This window comes from Euleptes europaea, chromosome 10 (assembly GCF_029931775.1).
Source record: "Euleptes europaea isolate rEulEur1 chromosome 10, rEulEur1.hap1, whole genome shotgun sequence".
NCBI lineage: Eukaryota > Metazoa > Chordata > Lepidosauria > Squamata > Sphaerodactylidae > Euleptes > Euleptes europaea.
This window is the reverse complement of record NC_079321.1, coordinates 49,830,497-49,845,642: the sequence shown is the minus strand read 5'-3', so window position 1 is coordinate 49,845,642 and position 15,146 is coordinate 49,830,497. Positions and strand designations below refer to the sequence as shown.

Here is a 15,146-nt window from a genome sequence, read left to right as displayed (position 1 = left end):
GAGATGTAATATATCTGGGGGGGTGGGGAATGAAATCTAACTCCCCCAAAATAATGGAAGCAGAACCTGTAGCTTTAAGAAATGAATACTTTCTGCAGTGGATATTGTGGGGGTTGCTGGGCAACCAGAACAATATTGTCAGCTTTCAAGCATTGGTTTCTTTCAGGAAAAGGCAGGAAGAGGAACAGGGCCCTTTCCAGGGCTGTGTTGGCCTTTGAGGGAGGACTCATGGGGACCAGGCCTGACAGCAACCACTGCACAACTTGATACCACGCACTTTCATGACTCACCCAGGCCTGGCTACTTGCTACTACTCAATAGCAGCCACCCCACAAAAGCCAATGTGGTGTAGTGGTTAGTGTTTCAGAACAGGATCTGGGACACCCAGGTTTGAATCCCCACTCTGTTGTGGAAGTTCACTGGGTAACTTCGGGCCAGTCACACATTTGCAGCCTAACTTACCTGACAGGGTCATTGTGGGGATAAAATGGAGAGGAAAATGCTATCAGCTGCTCTGGGTCCACATTTTAGAGAAAGATGGGGTATAAATGAAATAAATAATATAATATAGCTTAAGATGGAGAGGCAGATAAAAGGTGGGTGTGTGAGTGGGAAGGAGAGAAGCAAGGAAAAATCCCTCAGAGGAGGTAAAGGGGAAATAGTGTAGGGAGGGGGTACGGGGGAAAGTGAGGTGCCCCTTAGAAGACCTTGCAGGTGCCCCACTGTACAACTGAATCTGACCTGGCATCTGGCACCCTGGACAGAGGCTGCTGGGAAGAACAGTGGGTAGGGTTGGCTGGTGAGTGGGAAGGAGAGACAGAAGTAGGAAAAGGGGAGAGGCTATGGGGGCTTCCAAGGAAGGGGGAAAGGAAATTGTGGGGGAGGGGGAAATAAGATGCCTCTTGCAAGGCCTTCTGGGTGCCCCACTTGTACATGCTTATTACACAGGATTTTAAACATATTTAGAATATGTTATAGTTATCATAATGTGTTTGAATAAGAAAATTATCAATAAATCTATTAAAGTGAACGTCAGCTGCATTTTAGTTTTTGCAGTATAATCCTGTTCAGACGCAAGGGAGATAGTCTTATTACAAGAGTCTACTCTCACTGCTTCTTTTAAACCACAGAAAATTAAACTAAAAGAACTGGAATATTTTTGAATAATTTAAAATAAAAAATCAGATCAAATAAAAAATCAACATTTTTTTTTAAATGCATGAGCTAGACTTTTCGGTGTTTCAGTGGTACAATTGACTTCTAAAGAATAAAAACTAAGATAAATTAAAATGGAACCAAACTTTAAAGTTACAAAATGGCCAGAACTTAGGAGCACAGTCACGCTTGATTAGAAATATCAGAGGTATCCAAAAGTTGCCCTTGCATGAGCAAAAGACACCTACACTCACGCAAGTGGGAGCTGCGATTACCATTGATTTTTCACTCAATGTGTACCTTATACACTGTATCGTGCACTGTTTCCAAGGGTATTCTAACCGTCTGGGAAGCTTGGGGTGGGGGATATGGAAGACTTCAGAAGGTAGAGGAAGATTAAAATACCCACTCTGGGAGTGATGCTCTAGTCACAGTGGAACCAGCTCATTTCTGGTCACCATCCATGAGACTTGAAAACCATATTTAAACACAATCTTCCATCACCATTTACATCCTGTTCGTCAATTTCACATTTCCCAGCAACAAAACATTGCAGTGTGGGAAAAGGTGACATCCCACAACAAAATTGCTGCCTTTAGAAATAATCTCTGCATCTTCTACAATCCATGGCAATTACAAATTCCTTGTGCCTCAGATGAAGGCCCAGATGATTAAAGTTGCTTTAATGGAACAACAAACATTGCATTGACCTCTGGGGCTGGGTTGACAAAGGTTCTCTGCTTTAATCGAAAAATAGTTTGTGTGTTGTAGCATCCTAAGTAACTCTTCTTACCTGCATTTTATTTTTCTTTATGTGTAAGGTTCTTTAAAATGCTTTAAATAAAGTGGTGTGGGGAAAGTTCAGTGTAAACACATCTAGTATATCTCTTCTGCTCTGAATTTTGGCAGATGGGACTGAAAAGCCTAGCACCTATTACTCTTAACTGCCCTGTTTTTACAGGCTTCCTCCACAGCATTCCATGTGTATTAATGTAGGATACTGGGTTATACTGCATGTTGGCCTCACTCAGTAAATGTGTTCTTGTTTCTATATTACAGATTGCTGGGGCTTTATGGTGGTACTTCATATCAAAAGGAATCGAGTATCTTGACACAGTATTTTTCATCCTAAGAAAGAAGTTCAACCAGATCAGTTTCCTTCATGTCTATCACCATTTCACTATGTTTACCTTGTGGTGGATTGGCATAAAGTGGGTTGCAGGTGGACAGTGTGAGTAATCTCTATTCCCTACCCTCATAAACAGCATAAAGTGGAAGTTGTACTGGAAATGAATGTTCAGTTTGCTAAATATTGTTTCATATTGAAGTAATAGGATACATGTGTGCTAAGTTTTGGAATGTTGCAGTTAGAATGTATATCCTTCCTTCTCTGGGAAATGAGGGGGAGGGAAAAAAGGATATAACTATAGGCCCAGGGATGATGAAACCCATGTCACATGGGCATAAATGCATGAATCAGATTTTGCATGCAAATGCTGCTTTTTGTATTTTAAGGGTGCTTGCTATATGAAGCAACACACAGGTCTACCTTGCTTAATCTAAACCTCTTCAGTGGCAAAGATATAGGATTTCTAATTATATGTTAGATTGCACTCTGCTTATTTCCATGGTGATTAAGTGATACACAGATTGGACCCGTCCCTGTTTACTCTGAGTTAAACCCTACTGATTTCAGTGCTACTTGTAGGTAAGTATTTTTAGGATCGCTGCCTGGTCACTATACTTTATAGAAAGAAATTGCTCATTGACAAGGCAATCCTAAGCAAACCTTTGGTCTTTTAAGTACATTGAAGTCAGTTGCATTCAAAGGATGTAATATTGTTTACGGATTACACTGCAAGACACAAGACACATCCTTAAATAAAGCTGAACCTTAGCTGAAATAGCAAGTTTTACCAAAACGTGGCAGTTCTTCTGGTGAACTTCTAAAAAATAAAGTTCTTATTATCACTAATCAAATAAATGATTGTCTTCTCTGTTAATTCAGTACCTAAAAGCCTAAAGTCCTCTGGGCTGCTGCACTGGCACAGATGTTCATTAAGTGTTTTAGAAAGACAGGCTTGAGCTGGATCCAGCATCAGGACAACTTTAGTCATCAGTACTGGCATGTTGTTAAATTATAATTGTTCTCCATGATTTGCTGCTGCATCCTACCCTCCTTCCCACACCCATATACACACATGCTTTCTGCTACCTACAGCTAATGCAATTAAGACTATAGCCTATGTAATTCTATAAACCAGGAAGACCCACAATAGATGCCAATTTAGATTATAAATGTCTCAAAACAAGAATCTGTTTTCTTTTTTTCTTCTCTTAGGCAGCATTTGTTTGTTTGTTTAAAGCATTTTTATTCCACCTTCCCTACCCAGTCAGAATCCACAAGGACTGCAGTTGGCTCACTTCCCAAAGTTGCTGAAAGGCACCCCTGGCCACCACTGCCCCCTGTTTATCCAACAGCAGGCCTGGGTTCAGGAGCACCCCCAAGCTAAGAACCTGCTCCTTTAGGAGGAGTGCAACCCCATCCAGAACAGGAGATAACCCATTTCCTGGGTCAGACCTTCCAGTAGCACCTCTGTTTTGTCAGGAATAAGTTTCAGTTTGTTAGTCCTCATCCACTCCGAAAGTACCTCCAGGCACCTGTTCATGGTTTCCACAGCCTCCCTAGAATCTGCAGGTAGCATGAGATAGAGTTGAGTGTCATCCACCAGGATGACCAAAGCTGTTTCAGGCCCGTAATCAGATTGGAATAGATCCAGACCATCTGCTTCCTTCAGGAATTCCTGAAGTTAGCCAGCTACCACTCGTTCAATCATCTCGCTCAAGAGTAGTACATTTGAGACTGAACGGTAGTTATTCAACTCTCCTGGATCCAGAGAAGGTTTCTTTAGGAGATGACACACCACTGCCCATTTCAAAGCAGAAGCAACTGCTTGTCTCTCAGGGCGGAATTTTCTGTCTCTCAGACCCAGCCTGCCAGCCCCTCCTCCCCGGCAGGTTTAAGTAGCCAGGAGGGGCAAGGGTCGTACAAACAGGTGGTAGGTTTCAGACTTCCAAGAATCCTGTACCCATCCTCAGACTTCACAAGCTGAAAGGTATCTCATGCAACTGGACAAATTGGCACCCCAGGACCATCCGCTCCTGTTGCTGCCAAGTCTGAAAGAATGCAAGAGATTTTATCCACAAAGTTATTAGCAAAATGACTACTGCAGGCTGCAGAGTAGTCCACCTCCTCTCATTGGGCAGAACCCCCTAACCAGCAGAAAGAGGTCTGTAGGTCTATACTGTGTGGAAAATATTGCTTCTTTGCTGCTTTCACCACGATGGAGTGGGCTTTCAAATTTGTCCCGAGTCTTTCTGCAGCATCGCTGTAACCATCTCCCCTGTCTTTTCATCGCCCACAGCTCCTCAGTAAACCAAGGGGCTGCCTGAGCACTTTGACATGAGAAAGGACGCCTAGGTGCAGTCATGTCAATTGCCTGTGTAATTTCCCCATTCCAGAGGTCAACCAGGGCATAGACAGCCACACCAACCATATCAGCAGGGAAATCCCCCAGTGCCATATGAAAGCCTATCGGATCCATCAGGCTTCAGGGACAGATCATCTTAATCAATCCCCCACCGCTACGGAGTCTTGGTGCCCCTGTAAGTCTAAACCCCAGCAAGCAGTGATCTCTCCATGACAAGGTGGCCACCTTCAATTTCCCCTTCCTTCTGATCACCACCTTCCTGACCAGAGCAAAACACCAGATCAAGTGCACAGTGTGCGTGGCCTGTTATTACCTGAGACAGGCCCATCTTTGTCACAGGGCCCATGAAATCCGGAGCCATTTCTAACAAGGCAGCCTTGGGATGGATGTTGAAGTCCCCAAGACAGCTAGCTTAGGCGTCCTCAATACCTCAGCAGAGATCACCTCCACAAGCTCAGGCAGAGAAACAGCTGAGCAGCAGGTTAGGCGGTACACCAACAGAATCCAAATCCTGTCTCGCTCCCACCACTAAATAAACACTCTCAAACCCAGCAGAATCACGGGCAGGGCATCGAGCTGGGGGATAATATTATGTATGCGTGGGCGATACACGAGACCAGAGACAGAGTTCCAACAGCAACTGCTTTCTTGAGTGAACAAGAACTGAACTGCAGAACTGTGCAACAAACCCGGCTTATATGCCAACCCAGCCACTTGGGGCCACGCCCCCCAGGTCCGTGATTGGGTGGCTGCAAGTCCATAGAACCAATTAGAACACACAAGTGAGGGAGCCTGGAGAAACTCCAAGCTCAACATGATTCCAGCTTCCCGCTGCATACATAACAGATAAAATCCTGACAGACCACTGCGCACCACCTCCCCTCCTGCCGGTCCGATGCTGAAGCATCACCGAGTACCCTGGGGGCACACTTGGGAAAGATTAACACCTCCCCCTTCCCCCAACCAGGTCTTAGTGATACATGCCAAGTCAGCCCTCTCATCCAGAACTAAATTGTGGATGGCTGCTGCTTTACCTGTAACTGACCTGGCATTTAAAAGCAAGATATTAAAGCACAGTAAGATGTTGATATGGTCACCAGCATCACCCTGGTTGGAAGAAGAATCAGAAGGAGCAACAGCATGCCAATGTCTCCTGTCCCCTCCCGTTGCCTGGCTTGTTCTTCTCCCACTACCATATCTCCCCTTACCCCATACTCTATTGACCATGGCACCATCTCCCTCCCTATTCTTCTCCCCCAGACACACCCCAGCTAGAGGGTGAGGTGAGACAGACAACCAGCTTATAGATAACAGTCCAGATACCGGCTCTCACCTGACTCTGGATAGGACAAACAAGCCCAGAGATCAGTTCTTACCTGGCTCTAGTCAGGCCGTAAAAACAGAGTCAGCCAGCTAACACCTGGTATAACAAATAGAAAGACATACCCCCACACTCCCCGTATAAAAAATTGAGCCCCTGGCTCAGCTTCTCTCCACATGCAGGAGGCAAAATTCTCTCATCCACTGCAGTTTCTCACAGGGTATGACATTTGTTCTGTCCACAGGCACCCTTCGGCTCATGCCAGAGGCTCATGCCTCAGCCCAAGCATCTGTTTAAATAGGCCAGGTACCTGTGGAAGAGCCAAGAGCTCTAAAGAGTCAGCAGCTTGTGCCACCTTAAAGGACCAGGTGATAAAAAGCAGGTAGCACTGCAGAAGCCTCTCTATATTGAAGACATTATATTAATTAATAGCAAGAATAATAATGCAGAATACAGTCCATCCTAACAAGGGCTCAGTGACCACATGTAGAGTGATTAGCAAATATTCTTGCACCCTACCACTTCCTAGCTGCAAACACACAATCACAGATGCATGCTGAGCCATCATCATGGAGATTGGGAAGGCTGTGTGTGAATCTTATATCCCATCCAGCACTTCCATTATTGCAAAGACATGGGCTGAATGGACATACAGAAAGTTCACACTAACCCTATAATGACCTGTGATCCTTGCTTGCACACAGTAGTGCACTTGCACTAATGAGGGGCAAGTGTGACAGTCCCTCTGTGGGCTGAGCCAAATGTTACAAATATTACAAAGGTGTGTTCTAGAATTCTTTGCCTCTCAGATACATGCGGGGCCATCTTTACATGTTAGGTTTCCCCAGTGGAACAAATAGCAGCTCCCCTGGAGCTGTTTCAGGTCAGGAAAATAATGTGCTGGAGGGGGAAGCCATGTGTCTGCTTTCACTGACTGGTGGGAGAACTGTCTGGGAGCTGACTTTACGCTGCACAATGTCACATCCAGCAAAAAACTTGGATGTGACATAAGAGTAGATGCTCTGGCTGACCCCAAAAGCTCCATGATGCTTACTAAGGAGTTTTCAGGGACAGCCTGTCTGTCATCTGATGTGCTTACATCACACCCAGGTTTTCAGTTGGATGAGGTGGTGTGCATTATTTCTGCCCCTTGCCCCACCCCTAATGTTGCTTTCTTTCCCCCATATGCCATGGTTTCAATCTGATATGGGCAAGCACATGCCTTGGAAGCATGGAACTTCAGAATACATCTTTATAATGTGTGACTCAGCCCTTAGGATAGATTGTGCCTGTTGTTTTCTTAAAAATTAGAATTAAAACTGCAAAGTATATCTATGAAATAAAGGGCCCCATTATACAACTGGTTGTCCTTGTAAATAGAGCTATTTAGTTCTGGGGGCTAAAACAGTGTTTTCCACTATGAATTTTTGGTTACAAATATTACTAATCTTCCATTAATATCAAATGATTTTAACTTTATGTTACCGTCACATAGAAATAAATAGAATAGGATGGTGATGATGGTACTATTCATACTAATAAAAAAGAATGAAATCTATTTTTGTTTCTTTTTCTCAACAGCTTTTTTTGGAGCTCAAATTAACTCTTTTATTCATGTTATAATGTATATGTATTATGGACTAGCTGCCTGTGGCCCAAAATTTCACAAGTACCTTTGGTGGAAACGTTACTTGACCATAATGCAGCTGGTAAGTAGTGCTTCTTTCTAAAACTGTTATATATGTAGATAGTTAAATTTCCTGCAACTGTAGAGCTAGAACTGATTTCCTCCACACATCTCCAAAGCAGGGTTTCTGTTTACAGATCGTATTATGGGCCTCAAATAGTGACCATGAGTAACAGTAGTGTTCTGAGCCAGAGGTGTTTGTAGAGCAAGAAACAGAATTACATGTAAAACACGTAGCTTCAAGAAGTGTGTACCAGTAAAATAGCTTAGTAACGTTTAAAGCTAAAAGTGCATCTTTTCTTATATACATATGAACCTTAAAATAACTGTGTAGGGGAAAAACTGCTTGATAATTGTTTCAACGGCTTGAACTGATCATTCGTTCAAGGGGAGAATGGGGATTGCACGCACAGAATATCTGTGTTCTTGCATATCTAGTATAGATTCAGCTATGCAGGCTAACAGCGACAAGGTCTAGAACCTGCCTTATGCAACTATGGGATGTTATTTAATTGTTATGTATGGACAAATCCACAGTATCTAAACACATGAGTTAGTTAATCCACTGGCCCATAAAACCCATCAGCAGATGTGTCCTATGCAAAGTAACACTGAGATCCCAGTGCAGGTTGAAGTTATGCATTCCCATTCATCTCTTGCAAGGGCATCAACATTTTTATTTGCGTGCTTCTGTTCATAACGTCTGTAGGCTAACCACAAGCAGTACCTAGTTGCACACACAGATTTGTGGTCTCATGTGCTCATTTCTAGAAAAAAAATGTAGACTTTAGCTACATTAATAAAATATGGTATAAGGAGGTAGTCTGGCCTCTTAAATTTTTACAGATTCCAGACTTTGTACAGTGTTGTGTTATAAAATCAAGAACTTCCCCCCTAACAGCAACCAATTTTTAAAGTATGAGGTCTCAGGACAATGAAACATTTTGACATTTGATAAACGTTAAGATATTTTTGAAGTATGCAGTCTCAGGACAAGAAAACATTTCTGTTATTAGGTTAAAAATTGTTTTGCAGAAACAGCACTTGGATTTACACTTAGCTGAATTATACGTTAAGAAAGTATTCGATTTCCTGCTTCAGTTGTGATTGTAGCAATCTGTTTTAATGTGGGATATCCCAGCAGCTCTGAAAGCAAAGTAAAGTTATCTGATTACTTGTTTGTTTACTTTGTTTATATCCCATCTTTCTCCTCAAACCCAAAGCTTCATACATCATTCTCTTCTCCATTTATTCCTCACAACAACCCTGTGTGGTTAGGCTAAGAGTGTCTGAGTAGCCCAAAGTCACCAAGCCAGTTTCCATGGCATAGTAGGGATTTGAAAAAACACCAAAAAGGGTGGGGGGAACCTGATGGAACTCAACCAAAATGCTGATTACAAACCAAAGAGGTTGAGCTGAAAAATGCTAAAATTGCAAATATATAAATTTTAATAAGGTGCACATATAGATTAAAAGCATAAAACTCCTAGTACAGACAAAAACTTACATTCAAGAATTACAAACATGAACAACTGCGATGTACATTCTTTCATTGACCAATATGAGATCCAAAAAAGACCAGACGTGTTTCGGCCTGGAAAGGGCTGGAAATGCAATTTTAGCATTTTTCAGCTCAACCTCTTTGGTTTGTAAATAGTAGGGATTTGAACCACACTGGCTGTCTTATTATTGTACATTAAAACAGTTCATTTCTATAAATGGTTAGAGGCTTATCCTTTTTTAGCATAATAGCAATTATCTTTTTAATTATGATATCTTCATAAACTTTTGAAACATAGTTAATATCTGTGATCACGGTTCTGTTTTTTAAATGAGATTACTATTTAGATAGTAATTTTCATCTTAAATTATAAAATGTAATTCATCTTAAATGATAAAAATGTAATAATAACAGAGGCATATTAATGAGAGTCTTCACTATTCTGTTTTTATACCTTTCAGATACAATTCCATGTGACTATTGGCCACACAGCTTTTTCTATTTATATTGATTGTCCCTTTCCTAAATGGATGCACTGGAGTGTCATTTTCTATGCTACCTCTTTCATTATCCTTTTTGGTAACTTCTACTATCGGACATACAAGATGCCCAAGCAGCCAGTAAAGAATGGCAAAATTACCAATGGCGTTATTGCAAATGGTATAAGCAAACCAGAAAACGGTCTAGTTATGGAAAACGGAAAGAAAAAGCCAAAGGAAAAAGCAAAAGGAGAGTAACTTGATCCAGGCCTTAACCATTGTTGGCAGTGAGGAATCTCCAGTTTGGTTGTAAAAGAAAAAGAAACGTTATTCTCTCTATACCAATTGACGTTTAGGTTACTGAAGAGATAGAACACATTATTTATGAAGATTGTTTTAACAACAACCCTTCAACATAAATTTTTTTGTTGTAATTATGTAATTATTAAGAACCTGGTTATCTCTATGTAAACGTTTAGACTGCTGGTGTTGGTAATGTAAGAAAGAATTGCTGAAATAGCGTGCTCCTGTGGTTAATATTACAATTAACCAAGGATATAATTGACTTGTTGGAGAAGACATTTCTTTGAACAAACAGATAGTTTATACGTCCTTCTGATTCTGTCAGATGTTAAGACCTAATCATTACCTAATTAGAATATGGAATTGTTCCAACCCTTTGAAACATATTGTTTGTATTCACTTAGACCAGATATATTAGGTTGTCCTCATTTTCTTTCATGTCTGTTAAACTTCTATTCATGTGTGGAAAATACACCTACCTCTTCATCTGATGAAAATAACATTTAACTTCGATAATCCCAATTTCTATAGGAGTCCACCACTATAAATTCTACTTTATGCTAATGAGAGAAAAAAGATTTGCTTCCATTAACAAAAAGTATTATAATTCCTGTTCAATGAGTCATGATATTTCTCTTTCCCTAAGGGGAAATCATATTTGAAAGGTATTTATATGAAACAGTGGACAAACCATGGTCTAGCTATACTTTTAAGATGTCATGAAGCTATTGTTTATTGTCTCCAGTTGCATGAAATCCATGGTGCTAAATGCTTATAAAAATGGTTGGTTGTTTAACTGAGAGAGGAAAGAAGTTCAGGATTTAGTTCTTATTTAGTACCAGTCATGTTAAATAAGAGGAGAAGCAATTCATCGGAACAGAGTGTCTTGCAGTTCAGTGCCTAATCCAGCAATGGAACTTCAGTGAATCATGACTAACGTTCCATTGGTTTTTAATGGGATTTAATCATGGTGAACTTTAGCTGGGTTGGGATCTAAGAGCTTAAATGGTATAAGCAAATGTACTACAAAAGGATTGATGTGAACTGTTTACTCACAAGATGGTCTTGCTGCTCACTACTGTAATGCTCGTGATCTGTTTAAACAGGTACTTTACATATGCACTGATTGTTCCTGCAATCATGGCACTGCAAGAGCAATATTAGCTGGTGAGATTCCATCCCTTCCATATGATCAGTTTAATATGATCTAGGTCTAATTTCTATGACTGTTCTGCTCACCATTCCTTCTGCTGCATTATTATGGCTTCTCTCTAATGCTTTGTGTCAAGAGTACCTCAAGCTCTTCTCCACTATGAACTGGTTACGTATCCTGCATTACTGTGAAGAAAGTACAATAAGGATTCACCATTTGCACAGCCTTGGAAATTGATGGAGAGAGAAGTCATGATTTGCTTTAGCTTGGCATGAGTTTGAGGCAGAACTGGAACTAGAACTGAGATCTTTCTTTTTCTCTGCTCTGCATACAAGAGCCAATCCTCGTATATTTATGAAAAAAACAGACTTCTCACTAGCTGTGTATTTTTTATCATGAAAATAAAGATATTTAGTTGAGAGAGAGACGTTCATAGAGCATTCTGTTTACTTTTACCCATCTTGTATTGTCTATAATAAATAACAGGAGAACAAAAGCCACATTTTTTCTGATATTTACTATGTCTCTCATTTAATGTTTTATCCAAACTCTAATTTTTCCCAAAATGTAATTAGAAAAGTTGCAAATACCTTGGCATTGAGCATAGCAATAGATTAACTTGGAAGACTAGCCTCCGAAATAGCTCACTCCTAACTAGGTAGTAAAATTCTCCCCATGGTTTCACAGCATAGGTTAGCTGGTTTGAGACCATTGGTGTTTTTTTTTTCTTGCTAGTCTTGGTGAGTGGGTTGCTTTCCAAAAGTAAGCACAGAAATTGGTGGTGAATGAGTAACAAAAAGGATATGACGTGATCCAACCAAAGTCATAGCAGTGGGGGGCGGGAAACGAGCATGTGCTTCAACATTTCCACTGAACTCAGTGGGACTTGCATGTGATCGACCTTGGCTGGAATGTACATTTAATGTAGGGAAAGGAACAAAATGAAGTTAACTTGTTTGCATACAATTTTCCCTGTTTGTACTATGTTAAAATTTCAGCATGGCAATAGCATGTTCTACCATTATTCAGATCAAGTAAACAATTAAGATTATGTATCTTTTGATCTAAGCATTTTGTGACTCAAAAAGTACTATTGAGAAATGTTCCGTTACAAGGCTAGCCTGATATTTGCCACACCTTTTGATACAGATTTCATAAGGCCTTGCATTTCTAAATATCTAAATCTCCATTTACTGTGTTTATTAAAGATTCATATCCGCAAGAATACAGGCTAAGCCTGTGCTGCAATTCAGGCAGAGTGTTCACCCAGAATTCTGAAGAATTTCTTGCAACAAGTCACTTGTTGGCAATGGGGCCCATTCTGCCCCAACTGATCTACTAGTATTGCATCCACAGACAGATTTCTATCTAGAGATCTTTCTTGGCATGTCTGGCTTTGTGGTAAATGCTATTCAGTATATGGGTGGGATTTGGGGCCATTTCACCCACTGCATTTCTGCATGAAGATGAATTACATGACGTGTGCCAGTTGCTCAATTGCCTTTTTGTACACATGTTAAGAGGGGAGTGGACATGTTCATGGAGGAGAGGGCTATTCATGGATACTAGTCAAAATGAATACTACCTATTCTCTCCAGGATCAGAGGAGCATGCCTATTATCTTAGGTGCTGTGGAACACAGGCAGGATGGTGCTGCTGCAGTCGTCTTGTTTGGGGGCTTCCTAGAGGCACCTGGTTGGCCACTGTGTGAACAGACTGCTGGATTTGATGGGCCTTGGTCTGATCCAGCAGGGTTTTTCTTATGTTCCTATGTTCATAGCTGGAAAAGTCACTACAATTATTAGCTTCTCGATCAGTGTGACTGAAACAATATTAACACTGTTGTGTTGATACTGCCTTTAAGGCTTTTTTCCTCATACTGAAATTCATCTCTGTGTCAAAAAAAATGTGTTTTTTTGTCCTCAGCGAAGGAGCATTATCTCCTGAAGTATTGTCTTCTTTCTAGACTCTTGGTTCCATTAACATTACTGCAGTTTTGAGAATGAATGTATTGTGTGTCACTGGTGGGTAATATTTTGGTACTGTGATCAGTTCACATGGTTATAAGCCGTGGGTGGCTCTGTTATGCTGTTCCTCTGTTAAACACCTAAATCCACAACTTTGGTATTAGAGGGAATTGTGTGAATTCATTCCCAGGCTACTAAAATGTATAAGTCACTTGAATTTTACCTGAAGACAAGCACAAGGGCATCTTGAAACAAAATTATTTTATTTCATATATGTTACTGGCTATGTGTACCAAATGTTAAAAATGAAGAACTAATTTGTGTTTTTGAAGGAAAAAAAAGGTCCTATTCCACAGTTATATCTTAGGCTGCACACTAACCTCCAATTCCCTACTTCAAAGAATAAAATGTAATCTGGTAATATCATTAGCAAGTAAAAATATCAGTGGCTTCCCTTAAATATGGCTAAACTAGTACTGTGGAACTAGTTGATAAGGAATGTTCATTTTACCATCCCGCTAGACTTACAGTGCAATCTTAAGCTGAGTTACATTTTTCTAAATCCATTGAATGGTCTTAGAAGAGCGTTTGGGATTGTTTAGGATTGCCCTGTTGGAGATTCTAAAGTTAAATTTTGGGGCCAAGGTATCTAGAAAAGTTAGCAGCTATAAGCTACAAATGATGCAAACTGCTCACTGAGTTATCTGCACAATCATGTGGTCCTCAGAAATCTCTATAGCACTTGCAATGTTTTGTCTACCCATCACTGGTCTAAACCTTGGAACCATTCTTCTTTAAAACACCACCCTTGTGACTGTGGACATCATTGAGGGTGAATCTAATCCATTCACTTTGTATTCTGATAGGGGAAGGGGGCATGACAAATGCCACAGCAGTTTTCCAGTGGGCCTTTCCTTTATCTTCCTCTTTTTCTCAAATGAAATATCCTATCTTGACATCCGGTAGTGACACCTTGAGCTTGCACTACCAGGATCAGTGCTTGTTTGGCATGTTTCAGTTTGGGTGGAAGAGATGTTCAATACCAGGACTGGATCTACATTTTTTTTAAGGGGGCAAAAGTACAAATTGATGCCTCACATGTATTATATGCTTTTTTTCTTCTTTATATAATCTGCTGCAGCCACTGACCCCTCGGCGTGCTGTTTTATTTACCAACACAAAACTTATTAATAGGCAGTTTCTGTGAAAGTGTTAGAAATCAGAGGTATTCTATGTCCCGTTCTAATGCCATGCCCAACTTCTAATGCTTATCCAGCATGCTATAGCAGCTATATCATTGTATCTTGGGTCTATGGCATGAATAGCTGCAAGATTTAAATCAGTTTTTAAAAAGCTAGCATCCAATATGAATGATAGTTTATGAACAATTGCAGAAGTCCTGATCCCTTATGACCTAGACCCTTATTAGTGGGGGAAAGTATTGATGAGACAAACTTTGCACAATCAAACACATTGTGGAGGATTGTTTTGTTAGCAGTGGAATTCACTTATCACATTCCATCTACACTCGCTCATTGTAGTGGAAACACTGTAGTCTAAATAGGGCAGACCTGAGTACTTAATTGGTTGCATGGAAAAATACAGAAAACATATTGCTACTAGTTGGGCCATTGAATGGACTGAGAAATAATTACATGTTTTTATGACACAGTACTTAATACAAGTTGAAGAGAAGTTAACTAAAGGTTAAGGACACTTTGAAACCCAAGCAAGGTAGGAGCTACTAGGACAGAAAGCAGAATTTGGAGGAGATAGAGCAGGAAAGGGTTAAAGCACTCCTCATCCCAGACCTCTTGTTTGATTTCCCCTTCCCAAAGTACCTCTTCTATCTAAAAGTTCAGTATTGGGCTCCATCTCTTGTGTTTGTGCGCATGTGCAACTACTAATGTGGAGCAGAACATCATAGAATCGTAGAGTTGGAAGGGGGCATAAATTGTATTTTAATTTCAAATGTGCATTCTAGACAATGTAGGCTGTGGAAATGTTAAGTATAAAATTTCTTTTAAGTTGAATAGACTGTGTCTGATGAAGGGATCTTTGACTCTTGAAAGCTTACACACAGAAACTT

General features: G+C 40.5%; 1 protein-coding gene across 1 annotated transcript in view; it reads left to right on the top strand.

Annotated features, from left to right (window-relative positions):
- ELOVL4 (ELOVL fatty acid elongase 4) overlaps positions 1-10,775 on the top strand; it is a 53,623-nt gene extending 42,848 nt beyond the window's left edge. The window contains exons 4-6 of the mRNA XM_056856323.1: positions 2,215-2,386; positions 7,549-7,676; positions 9,617-10,775. Coding sequence (XP_056712301.1) covers positions 2,215-2,386; positions 7,549-7,676; positions 9,617-9,892 — 576 coding nt within the window. The 3' untranslated portion in view covers positions 9,893-10,775. The remainder of the gene's footprint in view (positions 1-2,214; positions 2,387-7,548; positions 7,677-9,616) is intronic.
- The last annotated feature ends 4,371 nt before the right edge of the window (positions 10,776-15,146 follow it).